General features: G+C 35.4%; 1 protein-coding gene across 6 annotated transcripts in view; it reads right to left on the bottom strand.

Annotated features, from left to right (window-relative positions):
- The window catches only part of DOCK8 (dedicator of cytokinesis 8), a 307,293-nt gene that overhangs the window by 213,086 nt on the left and 69,704 nt on the right, over nt 1-24,503 (bottom strand). For 2 of the 6 annotated variants that reach the window (XM_031943861.1, XM_031943857.1), the window contains exons 2-3: nt 15,452-15,554; nt 3,596-3,771 (exon numbers count right to left, since the gene is read on the bottom strand). In XM_031943861.1, coding sequence (XP_031799721.1) covers nt 3,596-3,771; nt 15,452-15,554 — 279 coding nt within the window. Of the gene's footprint in view, nt 1-3,595; nt 3,772-10,700; nt 10,959-15,451; nt 15,555-18,603; nt 18,770-19,485; nt 19,628-24,503 lie in introns of those variants that run through there. The other 4 variants (XM_031943889.1, XM_031943874.1, XM_031943864.1 and 1 more) reach the window with 4 other exon arrangements.

Below are 24,503 nucleotides of genomic sequence, written 5' to 3'. Positions count from 1 at the left end.
AACATAATGTCACCCAACCCAGTGTTTTCTCCCAAATTCATTTCACCAGATGTGGCCCATTCCTGAGGGAATGCAGAAGGAATCTTAATGAACTGACATACTATTATTTCATCTTTAGGGGAATGCAATTGTTTGTAATACCCATGTAAACTATACTTATTCCTTTAGACATCTTGGTATAAAACAGAGAAAAGAAACTGTAACCAATTACTAAAAAAAATTAAAAATTATAATAACTCAATTTTTTTTAAATGACTGATTTAGAAATCTTTTAAACTATTCTAAGCCTTGCTAGAATATGCACATTTTGCTTTCTTTAAAAAGTTGTTAAGAAATATAATAAACTAATTCTTTGAGAAACTGGCAAGAATTTCATTTGTTTGGAAACTATTAAATCTCATTGGTCATATCAAAGCCGCTTAAGGCCTTATCATGAGAAATATCCTCCAAATACTTCAGGATTCTGACACCCTTGGTAATTAAATTAATTTTTCTTGTAACAAAAGCATGACTACAGAAAAATGGCACTATCTGCACTGCCCTAAACATAAGATGCACTGAGACATTTTCACACAACAGATGATTGGCAATAACTGAAAAGTAGCATGCTTTGTTTTTTTGTTTTTTTTAAATTATCAGAAAGGGTGATAGTTACAAATTCAGGAGGGGATAGCTAATATGATATTCCAAACAGTGATACTAAAAAAAATGAATTGCCTCTCTAAAATTTCATAAAATATTCTGTGTTACATGAGCAGCACCTGAATTAATTTGAAGGCATTTTCAAGCAGGCTTTTCATCCCATTAATTCCTTTTGAGAAAAATTAACTATAAACCTTTATACAAAAGAAATAAAAAAGTAAGTGATTCCTCACCATGAGTAAAAATAATAGCAACTACCACATTAAATTCATAGCTCAATAAATAGACTGACAATGGGACAAAACAAATGATATGGACCACAATCTCTGCTCCTCAGGAAATAACACATACTTCCAAAATATTACATACAAAGGATTTCTAAAGAAATCAAACAATCTGGCAATATGAAATCCTTTTTAAAAAAAATCAAACTCTTTGACCCTAGAATTGTGTTGTTTGGAATATATTCTGAGAATGTTATCAAAAATGACTGAAAATGGAGCACTGAGTTCAAAGATTTTTACAGAGCCTTATGTATAATTAGAAAAACAAACCCAAATCAAAAAATAGGAAATCTCTAAATGTCCAATAATGAAGCAAAGGCCAAGTAAGTTGTGGACATTAAGGCAACAAAATTCTACCATATGATATTGAGACCAACAAATATGAGGAATGAAAATACTTTGGAAAGACCTTTATGAAATAAAATACATTAAAAAAAATATAAAACTAAAAGAATAGACTACAAACCAATTACAATCACATGAAGAAAAGCTAATGTGGATGAATCCTAATGGTGACTTGAAGAGATTTAAATATTTTATACATCAGAACGAATTTAAATATAGTTACTAAACAAAATTTAGTTGCCTATCAATGTTGTTTCTAATAAGATACTTAAAACACAAAATTATATAAATTTTTCTACAAATTAAACCCATTAATGTGAATGACAATTGTGTATTTTAATAACTAAAAAGCAAAAAATGATGGTGCAAAGAAGTACACTAAGTATCTTCCAATTCCATCAAACTGTAATTCAATAAAATCTAAAGACAGACATTTTGATCCTACCAATATTAGGTAAGAAGCAGTACTTCTCAATTTCCAATTTGAATTTTTTTGATAAGACGTGAGAAGAGTGAGAAAGTTGAAATATAGCATCCTCTGACGTTGGGCAAGTTACTCTATCCTATTTGCTTCAGTTTCCTCATTTATAATAACTAGAGAAGTATGGCAAACCACTCCAGTATCTTTGCCAAGAAAATTCCACAAGAGGTCACAAAGAGTTGGAAACAATGGAAACAATTAAACTACAATAAAAAGCAAAAGAACAGATAATTTAAAAAAGAAGTTTCGCAGACAATCAATAACCCTACAAATAAGTCACTGAAATCACAAATCACTAATAATCAGATAAATGAAAATGAGAAAAACTCTGAGAATTCATTTCAAATACTTCAAAGCAACAAGGACAATAAAAGATGGAACAGTTGATGTGGAAGGGACTGTGGGGAGGCAGAACAAATAATACATTGCTATGAGTGGGTTCAACCATCCCATAAAATAATTTGAAATTTTGTGAGAAAAGTCACATACCTTTTCACCTAGCAATTTTACTATTTGGCAGGAAGAAAAGCCCCAATGTGTACCAAAATATTCATAGTAGGATTTCACATGATATTGAAAAATGGGAAACAAAATAGGAACTAATTGGGGAGCTACTAAACAAAATTGGGTATATGAATATATATATATATATGTTATTGTGCCAAAAGAAATGACCAACATGAGGAATTCAGAGAAGGAAGAGACTGTATGAACAGTGAACTAAGCAAAGCCAAGTGAATGAAATATACAATGACTATAATAAAACTAAAAACAATACCCAAAGGCAGCCGGACACTGATTAACTGTATTGACTATCTTAGACTTGGGGTAGAGATGATCCTACACTGTTTCTTCCTTTCTGAATATAGGTGAAGAATCCTGCATATATTATCAGACAGTCACTAGATGTAAATAACTAGGAACATAATAAAATTATTAAATGGAAAATAGCTCAGAAAGGAAGGCATTAGCAGCTAGAAGGGACTGGGAAAGATTTTCTGAAGAAGGGGGACTTCATCTGAAAGTCTTGAAAGAAGCCAGGAAAAAGTATTCTATGTGAGTAATAGAAAGAAGGCCAATATAGCTGAATAACATAGTGCTTTAATTGTTTTTCAATTGTGGTTCATGATCTCATTTAGGATTTTCTTGGCAAAGATACTGAAGTAGTTTGCTATTTTCTTCTGCAGCTCATTTTACAGATGTGGAAACTTAGGTAAACAGGGTTAAGTGACTTTTTTAGAGTCTCCCAGCTAGTATCTGAGGTTACATTTTGAACTCAGGTTTTCCTGATTGATTGATGAGAATAGATCAAAACTTTAGAAAAATCATTTTAGCAGTTTAAAGGGAAAAGGAGTGAAGTGCAGAAAGATCTGAAGTAATTAGAAGACTATTATAATAGTCTAGGCATAATGTGATAAAGACTTGAATGAGGATGATGACTATTTGAATGGAAAGGAAATATATAGGAGACACATTGTGAAGGTGGAAATAAGATGTGGCAGCAGGTTGTCATGCAGGGTAAGTGAATGTGATAAACCAAAGATGACTATTGTTGCAAACTTAAGCAACTGTGAGGATAATGATGTCGTCAGTAGTAAGAGTGGAAGTTGTCAAGAGGAGGAAAGTTTGGAAGGAAAGATCATGGCACACAGTAAGTACTATATAAAATGTTTATTTCTTCCATAATTTCTATATATGTATTGGATTTGCTTGTTTACATATTATCCTTAAAGGATAACTCTTATAATTCTAGGCTTATATGACAAACATATCTTTCTGTATGTCTTATTGACTGTGGATTATTTTTATGAACTTAAAAAAAAGAGGTAAGGAAAGGACTTACCCTTCCTCTGGCATAGAAGCCTGTACAGTCCGACATTCCTTTGGCGTAAAGATGACCTCCAGATCATCCTCTGTCAAGTCTCCAAGCTCTTGTATGAGTTCTGCATCCAGGCTACTCAATTGTGTCATCAGAAGTCCTTCAAAATCTGCTGGTTCCACTGGATCATAAAATTGAGGCTGGCATGGTAATAAGAAGGAAAAAACAACCTATAACTTATAAAGGTATTTTTAAGGTAAAAATGTCAAAGTGTCCTTTAAGTTGATATTGGATTTTTTACACAAAATACCATAAAAGGGGAACTAGGTGGTACAATGGATAGTGCACTAGGTCTGCAGTTAGGAAGACCTGAATTCAAATCCAGCTTCAGACACTTTGTAGCTATGTGATTAGGCAAATCACTTAACTTCTATTTGCCTCAGTTTCCACACTTGTAAAACAGAGGTGATAATATTGTTATTTTTGTTATTGAAGTTTTGTATTTTCAAAACATAGGCAAGGGTAATTTTTTCAACACTGACCCTTGAAAAGCTTTGTTCCAATTTTTTCCCTTCTTCTCCCTACCCCTAGATGGCATGTAATCCAATATAGTTAAACATGGTAAAATATATATGTTAAATCCAAAATAGGCATGCATATTTATATAATTATCTTGTAAATCTGTATTTTTAATATTTTGGTGTCTATACTTCAAAATAAATGATTTATTTTCATAAAACTATGTATTTTTTTTTTAATGAAACAGGCTTCTAGGACACAAAAAAAGGCTAAGAACCCCTGCTATAGGAAATGTAGATTATAATTTTTATACATTTTTCTATATGTAAAATATATAATAATTATTGTGTATTAGTTATTCTAACCCATCTTATACATTAGGGTATAAATTCTGACCTCTGCTGTCCTATAGTATCTCTTTTGTTCTTTCTCACCTTTATTTATTTGAGAATATTTTTAGAAATTAACATTGTCATTTTCATTAGGAGAACACATATGTAGATAAATGTTTATTCCATAATCTAGGGTCTATTAGTTCCTTTGGCTAGATCGTTGTGCTGCTGGAGCAAAGACAGTTAAGTTTTACTGAAAAGTCATAGTTTCCAAGAGAAGGTAAGCAAAAGTCACTGAACTCTATTTTGGCCAGACTTCAAGTGAAATATTTTGTTTAGTTTTGGGTAAAGCATTTAGGTAGGACAATGATAATCTGCCAAGCAACAAAGGAAGGAGGAGGAAACAGAGATCTCCTAAATGGAAATGGTATGACAGAAGAAAAGGAACAATAGGGATGGGAATAGGATGAAACCCTTCCCAAGCGGAGGAATAAGGTTATGTTAAGAAGTGGCATTCTTTTCTTTGGAGAATTGCTAGGCTGTTATAGGCCAGAACTCTGAACTTGAAACAAAGGATTCTTACAACGTACTAAGTTAGTGGAATTGATAGAGACAATAGTTATCTAATTTAGCAGGGTTCAGTATGATTGATTTAATCCTACAACAAATAATGATTTCCTAGTGATATAATGATTGGGGTATACTCAGTGTGGAGCATATAAACAGGGACTGAGAGCCACCGAGGAGAAGCTCTCAGGGCCAGAGAAGACAAGCACACTAGAAGCTCTCAGAGACTGAGACATATTCATTTCACTGTCCACCTTTGTGGTGGCTGGAAGCTGAAGCACAAACCTTTGGATTCGGAGAGATTCAGAGGGCAGAGAAGACAGGCAAGAGCCCAAGCTCTCGGAACCAAGGAGAGAGGTAGGCCTCTAAGAAAATTAGCCAAGCCCCAAGTGAAGGAGATAGGACTTTAAAAGAGATAATAAAGGATTTGGACTTTAACACCTGGCTGTACTTGTGATTACTCGGACTGAAAGGAAGGCTGCTCCCAAAGACCTCCAAAGAAACTGAAACAGAGAACATTACACTAGACCATGAAGATAGGATAGTCTGTTTATTTACAAGGGTCCCAGTCACACAGTTTTTCAATCTAGTGAAGACTGACTAGTGCCTTTCTTAACTCCCAAGAATACAGAGGGAGTCCACCTGGGGGGACAAACAACACATTGTATCAGATGGAGGGGGGGGAGGGGAAGAAGAGGGGTACTTTGTCCTTGACTTATTCAATACCTCTTGTATATTCTGGTCCAGTGTTTCTAGAAAAAGTTCCAGGGACTTATTAATTGTATACAAAAGTCCTATTCTGATGTCTCTTCATGAGGTTGAGAGTACTGTAGGTTCTCAAATGCTATCCAGGCAAAGTGTAACTTCTTGTAGGTTCTACCTATCTGGAAAGATTTCAAGTAGGGTTCTCATAAACTGTGCCTGTTATCAAAGGATCAGTTTTCTTGGGTCAGTAGAGGCTCATCACCACCAAGTGAAATAATTCAGGGATATTGGAGTCCATCCAATAAAAAAAAAAATTAGACACAGGTAGATAAAGCACTGGCTCTGGAGTTCAAATCTGGCCTCAGACATTTATTAGCCGAGTAACCTTGGGAAACACTTACCAGTTGCCTCAAAAGAAAAAAAAAAAAGAAAACATACTCAATTTTAAACAGTCTTCTTGCCTATCTACAGCGAAAGTGGCAGAATGGTAACTAAAGAGAATAGAAGATATTGACATTCACAGTTTTGAGACCAACTATAAATGTTCTCTTATTTTTTGTATTCTTAATTTGAACTTCTTATTCAATAGCTAAAGAGCTCAAAGACAATATCACAGGTGAAAATATCATAGAGAAGTTTAACTGATACTAAGCTGCAAGGAGGCCAAAAGAGCCTGGAAACCACCTCAATCAGTTACTAGGGAAACCAACCTAAGTCATTATTGACATTTTCACTATAAATGAGATGAGAAGACATGAGGAAGTAGTAGCCAAGTGGAAAGATGACTCACAGAACCATTTTGGAGAGAAAAATAAAGGTGGTAGCTTCCTCATGTATCTAAAAAATGTAAATTAAAAACCACACACATTATTTTGTTAGATTTGTTCATATTGCATTGCTATGCTTAGCAACATAACTAAAGGTGACAATGATGAGATATAGTTCTATGCCAACATCTGTTGCAGGGGATGAAAAACTAGAAAAAAAGTCTCAAGAATTTTACTAAAAGTAGTAAGAATATAAAGGAAACAAATGAAAATGTTCAAAAACTACAAACCACAGAATATAAAATAGAGATCTTAAATAATTCAATCTCAGGAAAAGAAATTAGAACTACTTATAAAGGAACTACCAAATGAAAAAACCCTGGTTCCAATGAAATGACAACAGAATTCTATCAAACTTTTAAACAATGATTAGTACCAACATAATATAGACTATTCTGAAATATTGAGAAAGACTCCCTTAATAAGGCAAATATAGTCCTAATGCCAAAATTATGGAAGGAAAAAACACAGAACTTATAAGCAATTCAAAAAATTTAAATTAAATCATGTCAAATTACAGCACATCCTTTCCTCCTCATCTTGCAAGCAAATAGATTATAAAACATGCCCACACACATTATCAGCCTTTCTATATATATTATTAACAAAAGCTTTTTTTCCTATCAAGGAGAAAAGAAAATATAATTTTTATAAAAATCAAAAAATATCTGGTGATTAATTTAGACCTTATACAAAAACCACCACAAAATACTCTTTATAGAAATAGAGGGAGATTTAAAAAATGAAAGAAATGTTCAAGTCTTTTCTGAATTCAATTCATTCTCCACATAGTTGCCAAATTCATATTCCTAAAGCAGTTGTTGTTCAGTGACCCCTTGTGGGTTTGTTTTCTTGGCAAAGATCCTGGAGTAGCTAGCCAATTTTTTTTCCTCCAGTTCATTCCATAGATGAGGAAACTGAGGCAAACAGGATCAAGTGACTTACTTAAGAGACACCCAGTTAGGAAGTATCTCAAAAGGCTAGATTTGAAGTCAGAAAGATGAGCCTTCCTCAATCCAGGTCCTTCATTTTTATCTACCGCATCACCTAGCTGCTCATAGGCAGACAAAGAGGGGACAGAGGTCATCATAAGAGCTAAAATAAGCAATTTAATGAATATGAAGAACTCAGAAATCTGGGAAGACTTGTATAAATTGATGAAAAAGGAAGTAAACAGAACTGAGAGAAAATGTTATGCAACGAATATAATAATGTAAAGGAAAACAATATCAAAAAGGTATCAGAACTCTAATCAACTTTGGTTGCAGAAGGCTAATAGTGAAACACTATTCCCTACTCTTGGCATGGTTTACAAAAGAGAAACAAGTAATATACTATCAGTTGGAGCTAATGTATAAGCATGTCTGACTAAGCTATCTTTGTTACACAGGAGAATTAGAGGTGGTGGAGCTAAGGTGCAGAAAAGGAGAGAGATGTCATTGAAAAGTGATTAAGATGGAAAAGAATCACTGATTAAAAAGAACACACTGGATTACTACTCTTAGGACCTGCTTTCTAAACCCTGCCACTTTGACCTTTAAAAAATTATTTAACTTTTGTGAGCTTCAATTTCCTCACCTATAAATTGAGGGGATTGTCTAAACGAATTAAGGCATTCTCAGTGTATAGGCTACACTTGAAGCTGAAACTGAAGGATTGTTGCAAGGGACTAATTTCATTTGATGAGTCAGTAATGCAAATAATTAAACATGCCTCTTATAAACTGAATAAAAAATGTTACAGAAATTTACTGGTATTTTTCCAGTGTATATATATGCTGTTGACATGAATAAAACACATTCATCTAAAATTATTATACATTGTAACTTTCTGTCATGTATTTTGAGAAAATAGAAGTAATATATCAAGTAATATATAAAATGTTATCATTTGAAAGGTGATCTGTGAACTTTTTTAATGTAAAGAAGGGGTCCTCATACTCAAGAAGGCTGGGAACCACTGAACTAGATGGTCCTTGGGGGTCTCTTCTGAATTTAAATCTAAATCCTAAATCCTCATTAATTTGGTCCCAAGAAAAAGGACTCATTAAAGAATTTGGATATGCATGTTATTTTCAAAAAGAAGGTACATGAATGGCTACTGAGCTAAGGTCAAGATCCCCTTGGTTCTATTTCCCAGTGGCTCCAAAGTTGCAAAGAAGAATTAAACATTCTCTCATTCTCTGTTCCTTTGCTTCTTTTACATAGGGTAAAGGAACTTTTTTTTTTTAATGAAATAACCAATTTGTGTTAGAGGGACCTAAATTCTAGAAGAGCCCCAAAACAGAAAGAAGTTATATTTATGGTGATTTGACTAATAAGAAATCTGTGCTAGTTTTTTTTTAAATAAATCAAATAACAGCCTCTGGACAGCTGTACATTTTGCTGTTCCTGAGTTAGGTAAAGGAGTAGAAGCAATATAATTTTGAAGCTGTAGTCATGATGGGGGGAAAAGTCATCATGATGGCCATTGTGTGAAACTGTTCTAATAAAAGTCAAGGATGGAGAAATGGCCCTTGTCCTAACCTGAAATAAACAAAGAGTGGAAGCAATAAAGCAGGAACCTTTTCAGTGCAAAAAGAATACATAAGTAAATTAAGATACTCTGGAGACTGCAAATTTTCTTTAATCTTTTTGCAGCTTCTAATACATTTTCTGTAAGAAAATTAAGTACTATATCACTTGGTTTGTGTTGGAAAAAATATGTACTCTTCCAAACATAAAGCCTGTCAGAATGATGATTTAGGAGTCCCTAAAAAGAACATTCACGTTTTTTATATTTAGTAAATTCAATAAATATAGATCTCTCCTGATATAAAAAAAATCAATTAAATAAATAGTTATTAAGTATCCTCTAGGTGAGAATACAGAGCCATGTTTCCATTAGATAATAAGCTCTTTGAGAGCATGGACTGAGGCTGTTTGTGTGCGTTTTATGTGTATGTTGTTATTCTTGTTTTGCCTCTTTTTCTATCCCCGGCTCTTAGCATAGGACCTAGTATTTGGTAGATACTTAAGAAATACTTACTGATTGATTAATGCTTTACACCCTATCCATTCCTCTGCCTAGGCCATCTCCTTACTTCCTTCACCACCAGCAATAGTACCTTCTTCTCTGCACACTTCCCCAATAATTTTTAAAAAACATGACTTCTTTGGTCACTTCTCCTCTATTTGTGTTGTCTTCTTTTATTATGATGTAATTTCTTTGAGAGCATAGATTGCCTCTTAAATCTTTTTATCCCCATCACTTGGTATAGTTCTTGGTATATAGTAATTTTTTTTTTCCTGAGGCAATTGGGGTTAAGTGACTTGCCCAAGGCCACATAGCTAGGAAGGGTTAAGTGTCTGAGGCCAGATTTGAACTCAAGTCCTTCTGACTTCAGGATTGGTGCTCTAATCATCTTTTTTTTTTCATTCATTCAGACCAAAATGAAATAGACCTTGCCTCCAAGAAATTTGCATCTTAAAAGGCAGCAAAAGGTACCTTTGTACAGAAATAAGTTAGGCTGTGCCAGGAGAGATGTTAATGTAGTCTTCATCTTAGTGAAACTTTCTTCTACTTATACTATAAGGATGTGGGGAAAATGTTATTAAAGTTCTTTGCCAACTAGCATTGGTCATATGGCATTAGGACCTTAATTACCACCTCAGAACATACTTTTGCAGGCTTAAATCTGCAGAAGAAGTGAGCCTATTTAACACAACATTTATATATATAAACATTTTATGTACATTTATGCATAATACATATGAATACCTCCATATATATATACATATCTATATCTATATCTATATATCTTCAGTTCTTTATATTTACAGAGTATTTTTCACATTCAAATTGTATCATGTATCAAAAGTTAGTTAATCTAAGTACATTCAAATTGACTACAACTCATCACCAAATTTGATTTAAAAGCATGACTAGTTCACTCTGACTTAAAGGTGCTTTGGTTTAGGAGAAAAGACTTAGTAACTTCTCTGTTTTCATTACAATTTGTAATTCAGAAGCAGAGTTTTGGGGGACCCAAAACTAACGTGCTAACAAGTAATCAATTTTATGAGAGAGCAGTTAAGTCTTCCTGTCTACATACATTTTTCAGTTCTACCCATTTCATTAAAGAGACAACAGTAAAATTAATCATCTAACTAAGCAACAAATCACTTCAATAAAACATACCTTGGAAAGATACACAGTTAAGAGACAGGCAAATTGTGAGAGGCAGCAAAATGGCGACCACAGGAAACAGAATGTAACTTAAGGTTGCAAAACTTCTAAGAGCAGAAGCGGGTTCAACGTAACAAGTGGAGGGGGAAAAAAAAGAATCTCCTGAAGATAACCACAAGGGACAAAATAGTACCACAGCACTTCAGATGAGGAAGTAACTAAATTGATGGCTCTGTCACAAGAGAAGTAAATGAATGCTTGCTTCCAATGCTCATTACTAGCAACATGGTCCTTTTTAAGACTTATACATTCTGTAGGTTGATGACATTTATTAATTACATTGTTGATTTAATTATTGTTGGATCTTTACAATAACCCTGCGAGGCAGGTACCATTATTATCTTCATTTTTACAGTTGAGGGAACTGAGGGCAGACAGTGGTTAAGTAATTTGCTCAGTATCACACAATCTCTAAGTGTCTGAGACTGCATTTCAATCTGATTCCAGACTCAGCAGTCTATCCCAATTTAAATTGATAAGAGAGGGATTGGATTTGTTATTTTTCTCTCCAGAGACTTGTTAAGAACAAAAAAATTCAGAGCTGTCCAAAAGCAAAAATAGTCTGTTGCTAGTAATGGTGGGTTTCCCTTCCTTAAAGATCTTCATGGAAAAGATGTATGATCTTTCTCCTGTGGTAGAATGAGGATTTCTTTTTTGTAAGGAGCTGGATTAAATAAGTCCCTTCCAAACCTCAAGTTCTGTGAGCCATTTTACAAGGATTCTTTGAATTAGTATGATAGTTGCATGAGGCTGGGCTTGTAGTAGCATCAGGAACCTCGTTGGAGATGACGTTGGTCTGTCACTAAGTATTTATTACATAGCTACTGTACTAAGTCACTGTGTAGAGTCCTGGAATACAAGGAAAGACAAATAGTCCTTGCTCTCTGGGAGCTTACAATCGATTAGGGGAGACAACATATAAACAAATAGATACAAAGCAAAACACACACACTCACACAAACACATACCCACACCCCCCTTGGAAATTAAAAGTCTTGGAATTAAGTTGCTAAAGATATCTTATAAGAGGTAGGAGTATAATTGGGATTTAAGGGAAGTCAGGGAGATCAATAATCAGAATGGAGAAGAGAGAGCATTCCAGGAACGAGGGACAGCCAGAATAAATGCCCAGAGTAGAAAGATGGAGTGTCACTTGTTTGTGGAATAGCTGGGAGACCAGTGTCTAGTATGTGGGGGGAGTAAGATGAAAGAAGATTGGAAAGACAGGAAGAGAAACAGCATTTTGTATTTGATCTTGAAGTCAATAGAAAGCCACTGGTATTTATTGCCCAGGGGAAAGGGTGCCATGAACTGAAGCTATAGTGTGGGAAGATCACTAGTGACTGAATGGAGGATGGACTGAAGTAGGGAGAGATTTGAGGCAGGTAAATCTACCTTAAGGCTGCTGCAATAGTCTAATCATTAATAGTCTAATGAGGGCAATGTCAGAAAGAAGGAAGATGTATTTAAGAGATGTAGTAAAGGTGAAATTAGTAGGTGTGGCCAACAGCTTGGAAATGGGGGTCAAGGTGAGAGATAATATGGATTCCAGAGTGACTCTCTGGTTGTGAGCCTGAGGGACCAGGAGGATGGTTTTGTCCTCTACATTAAAGGAAAGGGAGGAAGGGGATAGGATTTAAGGAGAAATATAATGAGTTTTGTTATATTGAGCTTACAACGTCTCCTAAAAATCGAGTTTTAAATGTCTGAAAAGCAGTTAGAGATGAGAGATTGAAGGTCTGCAAAGAAATTGTGGCAGGAAAAATATATTTGAGAACCATCAGCAACAAGGAAGTTTAGAAATGCAGAAGGTCTTGGGGAAAGATAATCAGTTCAGTTTTGGACAGTGTGGTTTGAGAGATCTAATAAGTAATCTTGAATTAAAAGAGAAGTTAGAGCTGTATAAATCGATCTGAAGATAATTAGCATAGAGATGACAGTTGAATTCAAGGGACTAGATGAAATTGTCAAGTGAAATAGTATAGGGATAGCTGGGTGGTTCAGTGTATAGAGCACCAGCCCTAGAGTCAAGAAGGCCTATGTTCAGGTCTGGTTTCAGACACTTACTGCCCATGTGACTCTGGGCAAGTCCCAATAGCATCCAATATATATATATATATATATATTATATATGAAGAAAAGAAGAGATTCTAGAACAGAGTCCTGGAGGTTATCTCTTTTCTAACAAGTATGACTTAGTGCTGACGAAGATCTAGTAAGAGAGGCTAAGAAGGAAGATGGGGGGAGAAATAGAATAGTTAAGGATGATAAAAAAGAAGGGGGTAACAAGGAGAACGATTGACATGTCAAAGGCTGCAGAAAAGTCAAATAATATAAGAACTGGAAAAAAAAAAAAGGATGTTACGTTTAGCATTTAAAAGATTATTGGTATTTTCAGAGAGGAGTTTTCAGTTGAATAAGGAGGTTAGAAACTAGGCTGTAGCAAATTAAGAGCAGGAAGGAAGGATATAAAGTCACTGATTATAATAATATATATATATATATATTTTTTTTTTTTTTTTTGCTGAGGCAATTGGGGTTGTGACTTGCCCAGGGTCACACATCTAGGAAGTGTTAAGTATCTGAGGCCACATTTGAACTCAGGTTCTCCTGACTTCCAGGCTGGTGCTCCATCCACTCTGCCACCTATCTGCCCTGGTAGGAATTTTCAAGGAGCTTAGCTACAAAAAGAAGAGATATGGTACAAGAGCTAGCAGGAATGGATAGATCAAGTGAGAGTATTTTTTTTAGGATAGGGAAGATAAGAGCATGACTAAGAGGCAGTGAAGAGACAAAAAGATTAAAGATAAATGAGAGGATGATGAAGAATACAGGACAGAATGAGATCACTTGTGCAAGTAGAGGAATTTGCCTTGGTGAGGAAAAAAGCCACCTCTTCATGTGGGACAGAGGTCAGGGAGAAGACGAAAGTAGGAGCATTTGGAGAATATGCAATGAGGAGGAGAAGAGAAGAGCATTTGGTAAAAAACCTCAATTTTTATCAGTAATAAAAGAGGGAAAGCTCTCAGCTAAGAGGTGGGAGGAAGGGGAACTTTGGGAAGTTTGAGAAAAGAAGAAAAAGTTTGGAAGAGCTGCAGTGGTAAGTGAATGAGTGGGATAGTGAGTTAATTAGGGAGGTAGAAAAAAAGATTGCCTTGTAACAGTGAGGGCCCAGTTAAAGTTATGTAACATGAATTTTTGGCAGATTAATCAACATAATTTTGTGGTTTTCTTTAGCTCCATTAAGCAGCATAGAGATTAAAGATATTTTGGTTTATGAGAAAAGATTGTCCCTCATTTCTGAATGCTCTCATTAAAAACTTTAGTTCAGAAACAAATAGGGAAAATTAAAAAAAATGCAAGCATGCTTCAAGTTGTTTTGTTTTCTAATTTTGGATTTGATTCCCATCTTATGTGCATACTTATGTGGAGATTGAGGACTGTGGGCTTGGGCAATCCCAGATCCCTATGTTCACTCTTTCTTCTCTTTGCCTACATTCCTGCCTTTTGCAAACCAACTTTCAGAAATGGAGACCCTTTATCCATTTTTAAAAAATAAAATAAAATAAAATATAGATTAGTGTGTTGCCAAAGTGATCAGTTTTCTGAGAAATGAGTTCTCCTACTTGCATATGCTTTTCAGTACTACTCATTTCATTAAAAATAAAATAATTTTAAGTATTTAAATATTTAAAATAAAATTAAATCATCTTAGTGAACCAATGACAAATCACTCCAATAAAACATAACTTGGAAAGATATACAGTGAAAGATGGGTAAATTGTGACAGGAGACAAAATAGTGTATAAGAGACAAGGTAAAGGATAGTGGGAATGATGCAAGGCTGAGGCAACATGATAAAGCATTTTCTACATTGTCCTCTTCTTTTGCATTCCCTGCCCCAGCCAGTGGCAAGATGATGGCCTAGGAAAGAAGGGTCAAAAGATTATAGATCTCAGTGAGGATGAAAAGGAGTTACTATTGCAAGGCAGAGAGGGGAGGGAAATATTAACAGATTGTGATCAGCTAACAGAATTTCAGAGTTCATGAATATAGAAGTGAAACATTTGTGAATGCTGACAGTTTGAAAGATATGATTCTCTTTGTGGGATGGAGGAATAAGTCTTGGGAAATGACTAAATTCAATAACTGAGGCTGGTGTATCTATTGCTATTGTTCAGTAGTTTATTACTCTTCATGACCCCATCTGGGATTCTCTTGACAAAGATACTGGGGTGATTTGCCATTTCCTTCTCAAGCTCATTTTACAGATGAGGAAACTGAGGCAATCAGAGTTAAGTGACTTTACTAGGATCATTTGAACTCATGAAAAAGAGTCTTCCTGATTCCAGACTTAACACTGACCACTGCACCATACAGCTGCCCTAGTATGTTTGCGGGAGTATGAATATATATACTGAAGTCCCATAGAAGTAATTGGCAGCATTACAATAGGAAGAGACTGTGACTTTTCTGGTACTGGCAAGTGTAGTTAAACTTTTTCTCTTTCCCTGCACTGGTAGAAAACATATTCAATGGTAAATCCTTTCCTGAGAAAGCAAGATTGGTCCCAGGTCTTGTAGCTTAGGAAGGCTCCAGCAGTAACAGTCTGGTACATTCAAAAATATAAACTGCTCATAAATTAGGGATTCCCTGAAATTGGGTAGCTGGTCATTTTCTAAAGAAAAAGAATTTTTACTTACTAGTTGAAGCGAGGGGAAGCCAGAAATGCTTGTATGTCGGTGGTAGACCTGCCCGAGGTTTGGTGGGAGAGTAAATTGCTTTCTTATTTCAGCTGATGAATACCTTTGATGGGAAAAAAAAAGAGAATATTAATGAAACAGGTGCTTTTAGAAATAATCCCACTGATGGGTAATCACAAGTATTATCATAATAATAGCTGACACTGTGTAGCTGTTTACAATGCTCTCATTTGAGATTCACAAGAATCTTTTGAGGTAAATCTTATGTATTCTAATTTGCATTTCATAGATGAGGAAATAGGCCATTTTGCACATAGGCATAATATTTGTAAATGTCAAATTTAGGGTTCAAACTTAGGTTTGAGTCCAAGTCTTTCTGCACATTGTTTCAAATACTTTAAAGAATCTGTTCCTTAACTGAGGGAACAGCTAGTATTTATATGGTACTTTAACATTTGCAAACAGCCTTATGTATCTTATCTCTTTTGTTTCTCCTAACAGCTGCATAAAGTAGGTGCTCTGATCATCCCTATTGCACAGATATGGAAACTGAGGCAGAAAGCAGTTAAGTGATTTTCAGAGGATCATCAATTAGTTTAAGGTAATATTTAGGCCCTATTCTTCCTGACTCTTAGTCTAGCTGCCTAGATGAATGGATTTTTAATGCTATAATACTATGAGATATTCATTTCATAGGAAGATATGGATCTAGACCTGAAAGTAAGAATGTGCTAGATCCAGTTCAATCTGGCTCAAGAGAACTAATTGTTTAATTTTTAAGGTGAGCATTTACATCTCAGAAATCAGCAAAATCTATAAAGCAGGGCTTGATTTATTGTTTTGCTGATTGTCTAGACTAGTGATGGAGAAAATGTTAATAATGGTGTGTATATAGTTCCTCTTCTTTTCTTCCTTCTCCTTCCCCTCTTCGTTTTCCTTCTTCTCCTCTTTCTTACTCATCTTTTTCTTCTCCTTTTTCTCCTTCTCCTTCATCATTTTCTTCTCCTCCTTCTCCATCTTCTTTTCTTCTCTTCTTCTCCTCCTTCTCTTTCTCCTTCTCCTTCTTCTTGTCTTCTTTTTTAGAGATCCAGTTGTTAAACATTTACCAATATACTACTGGAGACTTCAGAAGCTACTGAGTCCAAGCCTTTCATTTTTCTGATGGAGAAACTGAAGCCCAGGAAACTTAAATGACTTGTGTAAGATGATGAATACAGTAAGATGGCTGAGAGAACAGAGAAATGAAGGGAGTTGCTAAGCCTTTTTATAAATATCTTATTTAAACCTTATATCAGTCTTGAGATAGTTTGAGGAAACTAAGGCAAACAAGGTAGAATTGTGTGAATATGCAGCTCTTTCAACTATAAAATTAGTCATTTTTCCATTGTATCATGTAATTCTAACACCATCATTATCATAGATAACTGTAATGTTATCTTCTCTAAAATATGATGCTCTCTAGCAGGTTTCTTAGGGAGCTTCTGGAGGCAGCCTTCCTTTCAGTTCAGTTCAATAATCACCTCAAATGCAGCCAGCTGTTAAAAGTTCAGATCCTTTATTGTCTCTTCCAAAATAGCCCAGTTAGCTTTCTTAGAGGCCTATCTCTCTCCTTGGTTTCAAGAGCTCTTGTTGCTAGTCCTTTGCTTCTTCCAGCCTCTCTTCTTCCGAATCCCAGCTTCTCAATCTCCCAAAAGTCTCTAGTTGGCTTGTGGGAACTCCTTATATATGATCTCTTAAGGGTGTGAACTCAAAGGTTGATTCCTCCTCCAAGAGTGGGATTGTGGGAGTTGTGACTTGTGAATCTCCTCCACTGAACTTGTGAATCTCCCGACTGAATCCTGACTTGTGAATCTCCCAGAGTGCCTATCAATTCCAGTGACTTAGCACCTTGTAAGAATCCTAACAGATAACACTCATATACTATACTCAGTACTTCATAATTATTATTTCATTTGGCTCTTACAATAGCCCTCTCAAGGTAGGTGCTATTTATTATCTCCATTTTACAGATGAGAAAACTGAAGTTAAGTCACTTTGCTCAGAATCATCCAGCTGATTGAGTTTTTAAGCCTGAATTTGAACTCCAATTTGGATTCTAAGTCTAGATATAAATGCTAGATTTACTTTTAGGTGTCAGGTTCTTTGTAACCAGCTTTCCTAATTGAGAACCAAATAACAGGGTTTTTAGAACCCCTCTGGTTCTCTGAGCCATTTTGAGAAGATCAAGGAGGTTAGTCACTGTTAGGTAAAGTACCTAAAACAAACTATGATGATTTCTACAGAAACTACCCATCTTCTCACCATGTTTCTAGAATCAGTTAATAAAATTTTTATTTATTATTACTTACTTTTATTTATTAAATAATTTTTTATTTTTTATTAAATACTAAGTATTTATTAAATATTTATTTATTAATTTATTATTAAAGCATTTATTAAATACTAAGTACAAAGCAGCACATAGTACTAGGGATACACAGTATAGCTTAAAAAGACCCCGATTTTAAGGGAGCATATATTTGAATAGGGAAGAAAATATGTAAATAACTAGGTACATACGATATAAACTAGATAGAAGGTAAAATCAGAGAAGTCATCAGCAGTTGGGAAACTGAGAAAAGCCTCTTCCTTCTGCAGAAGAGGGGATCTGCACCTACCTCAGATACTGAGACCATTCTAATCCAAACTACACAGGAGTAAAACAAGGACCAACAACTCACTAACAAATCTAATTGCAGCACCTCAGCTTTATTATTTTAAATCTTGTTTAGCTTATGAGAAAAGTCTTGTACCAAATCTAAATTATGTAAAATTTTGTTTTCATTCACCTTCCCCTAAAGTACCTGAGCCCCGTGCCTCAGTTTCCTGTCTGAAATATGGCTAATCTCTACCTCCTTTCCCCCCAAGTATTTGAACTCTTTGCTTTGGTTTTCTGCTTATCATATGGCCAGTCTCCACTCTCACTAATATCCTAACCATACTCTAGGGAATGAAGTTTTTCCTGCCCTGAAACCTCAGCTTTTTGGGCTGGTTTACTACTTCTAGACTTCCCTAATCCCTGCTTGATGCAGCAAGACTCCTATCCTAAGGCCAAATTTAAGCCCACTCCCACCCCCACCCCACCAAGATTAATACCAGTCCCTAAGGCTTACCTAGTGGAGCTATTTGCTGATCTATAGATCTGTTTCTGATCACTTGCTCTAAACCATCAGGTCTGTCTGACCTCTAGGTCCCCATCATCTAATACCTTATGCATTCTGGTACTGACAGAGCCCAAGTTATGACAGTTTATTCAGGAAACATATATTCAGGTATGCGGAATTCTAACATGGAATGTGGCAGAAATGCATCTCTTTCACTTCCCATTCCTGTATTCCCACTCCAAAGCTATGACAGGGCTCATAGGTAAGAAAGGGGATAATGGCCAAGGGTAAATTAGAAGTTTTAATGAAGGGAGCAGATTTGTGTGGCAAATAAGGGGGTGAGGATCAGTGAGTCTTACATTAGCCAAGGCATAAGGTTATCCTCCTCTCCTGCTCCATGTTGATTCCCCTCTTCTCTCTCCCTTTTTCCCTTTTGTCATACCTCACAGCCAGCCCTGGTGACTGGTGCTAGAGAAACCCTTTTGAGATTTCCTGAGAGGTGACAGAATGGATTATCCCTTTCTACCTTCTGTCCTTCTTTCCTCCCCTTGAGTCTCCCCCCTTTCTTTCCTCATCTCCCTGGGGCTGCCTCAGCTACAGGCCAAGACAGGTGGAATGCTATCCATTGAGGAGTAGAATGGCTCTGAGGAAAGGACATAGGAAAGGACACTCATTCTTCTATTTTCCCCCTTTCCTGTTACCTCTAGCTGTAAAGCCTAGAAGAATAGAGAGAAAAAGAGCAAGGGGGTGTATGCAGGTAAGAAAAATTATAACAAGGACATCAACTTTGCCTTCTCTCCCCATTCTTCATGCTAACGCCTATTTCCTATAAAATGAGAGAGTTTGGTGACATAAACTTTAGGATTTCTTCATTCACAACAATTTCCCTACCTTGGGCCAAGATGAGAAGGACCAAAAGATAGAGAGACCAGTTCAGGCTTTGCATTTGCTTGAGCCAAAAAACGAGGGGAAATTCCTGCTGGGGAAATAACAGGGAAGGGAAAGGGTAATATTTCATATGAGGAACATGAGGGGGAAGTTCTATTCAGCTCATCTAGAATAGAGACTCATAGTTAAAAGACAAGTGACTTAAGTGACTTGCCAGGGTCACATACCTAGTAAGTGTGTAAGACCAGATTTGAATTCAAGTCTTCCTGACTCAGGCTCAATTCTCTTTCCACTGTACCACCTAGCTGTATATACTCATCCTTCTATCTGCCTAAGCATATATATATATTTTTTTTACTCAATTTGAAAGTATATAGTTTATCAGTAAATTGGTAAAGAATTCTTTGTTTGACAAGAACTGCTAGGGAAACTGGAAAGTAATTCAGTAGAAATTAGCTTTAGACTAGCATCTTACACTTTATTGCAAAATAATCTCAAAATGAATACATGATAATTCAGGGGGACATTGAGGTGATGTTAAAAAGCCCCAAGAGATATCAATAAATTTTTATTTTAAAAGAAATGATGTATTTGAAGAATAGAGAGAAACATGTATAAACATACCAATTAAATAGAAACAAAAAACAATACACAAAATGACTACAACCTTCCTATTTATTTTTGCTTTTATTATTTTTTTGTGTGCTCAGGGTCACACAACTAGTAAATTGCTAAGTGCCTGTGGCTAGCTTTGAACTCCAGACTCCAGGGCTGGTGCTCTATACAAATATACGTTTGTCAAAAAGATTATTTTATGGAGAACTCATGTAGGGCAAGTGCTCACAGGGTGATCATAAAAAGTGATACAAGGACATCCTCAAGTTCTTAAAAGAGAACTTTAGAATTGATTGTATCTCATGGGAGACTGGCCCCAGATCACCCAGCCCAGCATGCCTTCATCAGAAAAGATTCTGTGCTCTCTGAGCAAAACAGAATTGAATTAGCTCAGAAGAAAAGCAAGATGAACAAAGTTATAGAAGCTACCCCAAATGTTCATAGGGACTGTTTGTGTTCAACCTGTGACAGAGCATTCTCATATTGGTCTGATCAGCCACAGTCGGACACACTATAACTCAATTCTAACACAGTGATGTCATTTGATCCTCTTTGAGAATGAAGGACAAGAACCAATCAACAGACAATGACTATAATAATGTAAATGGGAAAAATAAATAAAAATCAAAACTAATTGTTCTGATAATATAACAACCATGTCTGGACCAGAAGAGAAAGGAAAATCAATCTTAACCCTCTCTTTCTTTGCAAAGGTGGGGAACTAGTAATGTTAAACAGTGTATATAATTTGATAGATTAAGCTGATGCGGGATTAGTTTTGCTGAACTGCTTTTTTTTTTCTTTTTCTTTTTATCTGTCATTATAAGAGATGGCTATGGAGATAGGGGAAGGATATATGAGAGAGAAAGAGACAGAGAGAGACAGAAACAGACAGAGACACACACATACAGAGAGAGAGAGAGAGAGAGAGTATGTGACAGAGTGAGAATAAAATGGTACAGCAGATACCATGGATGATTATTCTCCCAACTTAGATTATGAATTCCAAATGTAGCTGATTCCAGAATTGACTGATCTTTACCAACTTTCTTTTCCAATGTCCTGTGGACAATATTTCTCTGGGGAAGTAGTCACTAACAACAAGAAAATCAAACAAATGAGACTACTAAATGAAAGGACTTTGCTTGTATAAAATGCTTCAAAAACCCCAAACCAAAAATGAAATTGAATGTTCTTTGCTTTAATGGGAAGCTATAACCTATAGAGATTAAAGGACCCAAGAGGGGCCAATGGACCCAACTGAATCCTATTGTCTATGGCCAAGCTGATTTTTTTCCCCAGGTAGAACTGATTTATCCAGACTCCAAGATCTCTTGAGTAATGTGTATATTTTATGTTTCATGCAACCTTTCTTTAAAAAAACTCCTGGCCAGATTGAGATTTTTTGAAAGATATATGAGACCTTCCTGGAAAGGATGTGATATTGTAATGGAAGCAAAGAATGGACTGAAGATGGGCACTTGGGTTCACACTGAAGAAAAATCTATTGTCCAAAGCCAAAGCCACAGAGAAAAATTCTCTCACCAAGAAATCCTCTCTACTTTTCAGCTCTACCTGTCAGCTGGTATTTATGTTTCATGTATTTATAAGGGGGTAAAAAAAGACTTCATCAAAGTTCTCATCTAGTGCCTTACTGAGTCATGGGGAAGACCTTGGTCCAAACCCTGTGTCAAGCACTACTTAAACTGGAAAAAATTGTCAATGGCCTATCTGTCTGGCAAGTCAATCAATCAACAATCATTATTAACCAAGTCCTTATTAAATGTCAAGTACTATGAGTCCTTAAAGCACTTACAATTTAGGGGCAGCTAGATGGTGCAGTGGATAGAATACCTGCCCTGAAATCAGGAGGACCCGAGTTCCAATCTAGCCTTAGACACTTAATACTTCCTAGCTATGTGGCCCTGGGCAAATTACTTAATCCCAATTGCCTCAACAAAAAACCTTACAATTTAGTTAGGGGAGAAACCATGGGCATATATAAGCTGTCCCAAAAGTCATAGTGCAGTTTAAAGTTATAGTAACTTATGTTTAGGCTAATAAAACTTAAATATATGCACAAGATTGATATAAGTTAATTTTTGGGAAAGGCACTAAAAGCTGGAAAGTTTTCATGTAAGAAGATAGTGTTGGATCAAAGCCTTTAAAGAAAGAAAACAAGGGATTCTAAGAGGTGAGGAAGAAATGAATTTCAGGCCTAAGAGACAGACAATACAAGGGCATGGAGATAGAAGATGAGGAAACAGAAAAAGGTCAGTTTGACTAGATTATATTGTATGAGAAAGGGAGCAGGTAATGAGGAAGAAAGGCATAATTAGGTTAAGTTGTGAAAGTCTTTAAATACCAAACAGAATTTGTATTTGATCCCACTGGGAATCAGGAAGTTTATTGAATAGGATGATATACTCAGTATCGAACTATCAATCTAAGGACTCCTCTGAATGCAGAATGGATTGATAATGAGAGGAATGGACTACCAGGTGACAAGTTGGGGAGAGTGGAATTTGCTACAATAATTCCTGAAACAATCTTCTTTGCAGGAGAAAGGAATTGTAATCTATAACAGTTGATGAAGGTCCAGCATTGAGAAAAACCATAGATTTTAGAAGTAAAAAAAAAAAAAAAAAAAAAAAAAAAACCAACTTGCTTCATTTACCTTCTTTCCTAACAATGGTAAAATAGCTGAATACAATCAGAAAATAGCCTAATAAGGAAGAAAAAATTTCAGACATCAAAATGGCAATGAATTAAAATATAGATTTCCAGAGCTGAGAATGATGTTTGAAGTCTTTCAGACTACTCTGTTAGACCTGTTTTTATTACACCTGCTTCAACTTTGGCAATCTTGCTGTTCCTTGAGTTCAGTTACTTAAATGCATGCTACTTGTTACTCTTTGGAATTATGATATCAAAAAGAGCAGTCCAGATCATTGCCATTTTCAATGGGACGTTTTTAATTGTTGTTATTGCTTCAGAAAGGTATGTGCAAATAAAATAGTTCAATGAAAAGTGGAGCAACTTAGTAAGTGGGGAAAAGAACTTGTGTAAATCATCAGCTGTTATTACTCTTGGACTGTCTGTATCTGCCTTATTCATCTCTACCCCGTCTACCTTGAAAACTGCCTACATAAATACAGAGGCATAGCAATTCCAAAATGGTTATTTGGCCTGCCATCAAGTCCCACACATACCACGGTCTTGCTTTGTACCAAGTATTTGGCTTTGAGCCCAGACTACACATGTCTCATGAAATATTTTTCACTATACTACATTTCAATTCTAATAATTTTCTTTGATCTTTAATAGATTCAAGGAAGGATCTCAAAATGCTTTATAAATATCATCTCTTTTTTTCAAAAGATGCTCCTTTAAGAGAAGAATGAAGTTGCATTTCCATTTTTATATAGAATATTTGTGAGAACCATAATATGGCTTAATCACCAAAGCTAGCATTAGATGCAGAGTTGTTGGGGTTCAAATCTCCCTGTGCCACTTATTCCCTGTGTGATTTTGATTATACCTTTTAGCTTCAGTTTTCTCATGTGAAGAATAAAGACTAGAGAGCCACTAAATCTCTAAAGTTAAATTAAATCAAAAATTCTATGAATCTCTGACAACAGGTTTTCTAAATCCTAGTTCTACCACTCTAACATTTGAACAGTAATTTTCTCTACCACACAAGTATAACAAAACGAAGTGGAAAAACTATTACAATAAATGTAGGAAAACCTGGATTCTTGGATCCAGCTCTGCTACTGGTTAACTATATGACTTTAGAAATCAAGTATCTTCTCAGGACCTCATTTTCTTAAATTATAAAATAAGGGAAATAGGTCAAAAGATTTTAGGATCATATTGAGTCAGAATGGACCTCAGAGCCCAAGCTCTTCATTTTATAAATGAATAAGTGAAGATCCAGAGTAGTTGCCCAAGGTCTCACAGCCAATAAACAGTAGAGTTGGGATTTGATCTCTGGGATCTTCTATACTACTAAAATTCTCTGATGTTAAAATCAAGTTTAAGAGCCAAGAGTGACAATGTATGACATTCTGAATGTTATACTTAGAACACAATAACAGAGTTTTCATCACAATTATGAAATAGGGATATTTTCTAAAATGATTTTGAAGAGAGAGAGGGGAAGAAGAGTTCCAGGGATTGAAGTATCTCAAAGATTTGATGTATTTGAAATAACAAATCTGATGTATTTTTAAATAACAAATTAAGGATAAAGTAAATAACAAATTGAGGAAGGAGAAGAGAAATATAAGCATTACTTTAATTTGCAATAAAACAGTTTGCAAATATAACATAAGGAATATGATCCCTCAAAGTAACAGCTGAAAAAATAATGTAAATAAACAAATAAAAATGGGGAATTTCCT

This window comes from Sarcophilus harrisii, chromosome 1 (genome assembly GCF_902635505.1).
Source record: "Sarcophilus harrisii chromosome 1, mSarHar1.11, whole genome shotgun sequence".
Taxonomy (NCBI): Eukaryota; Metazoa; Chordata; class Mammalia; order Dasyuromorphia; family Dasyuridae; genus Sarcophilus; species Sarcophilus harrisii.
The sequence above is the reverse complement of the archived record's forward strand: the minus strand, read 5'-3'. Positions and strand labels throughout refer to the sequence as shown.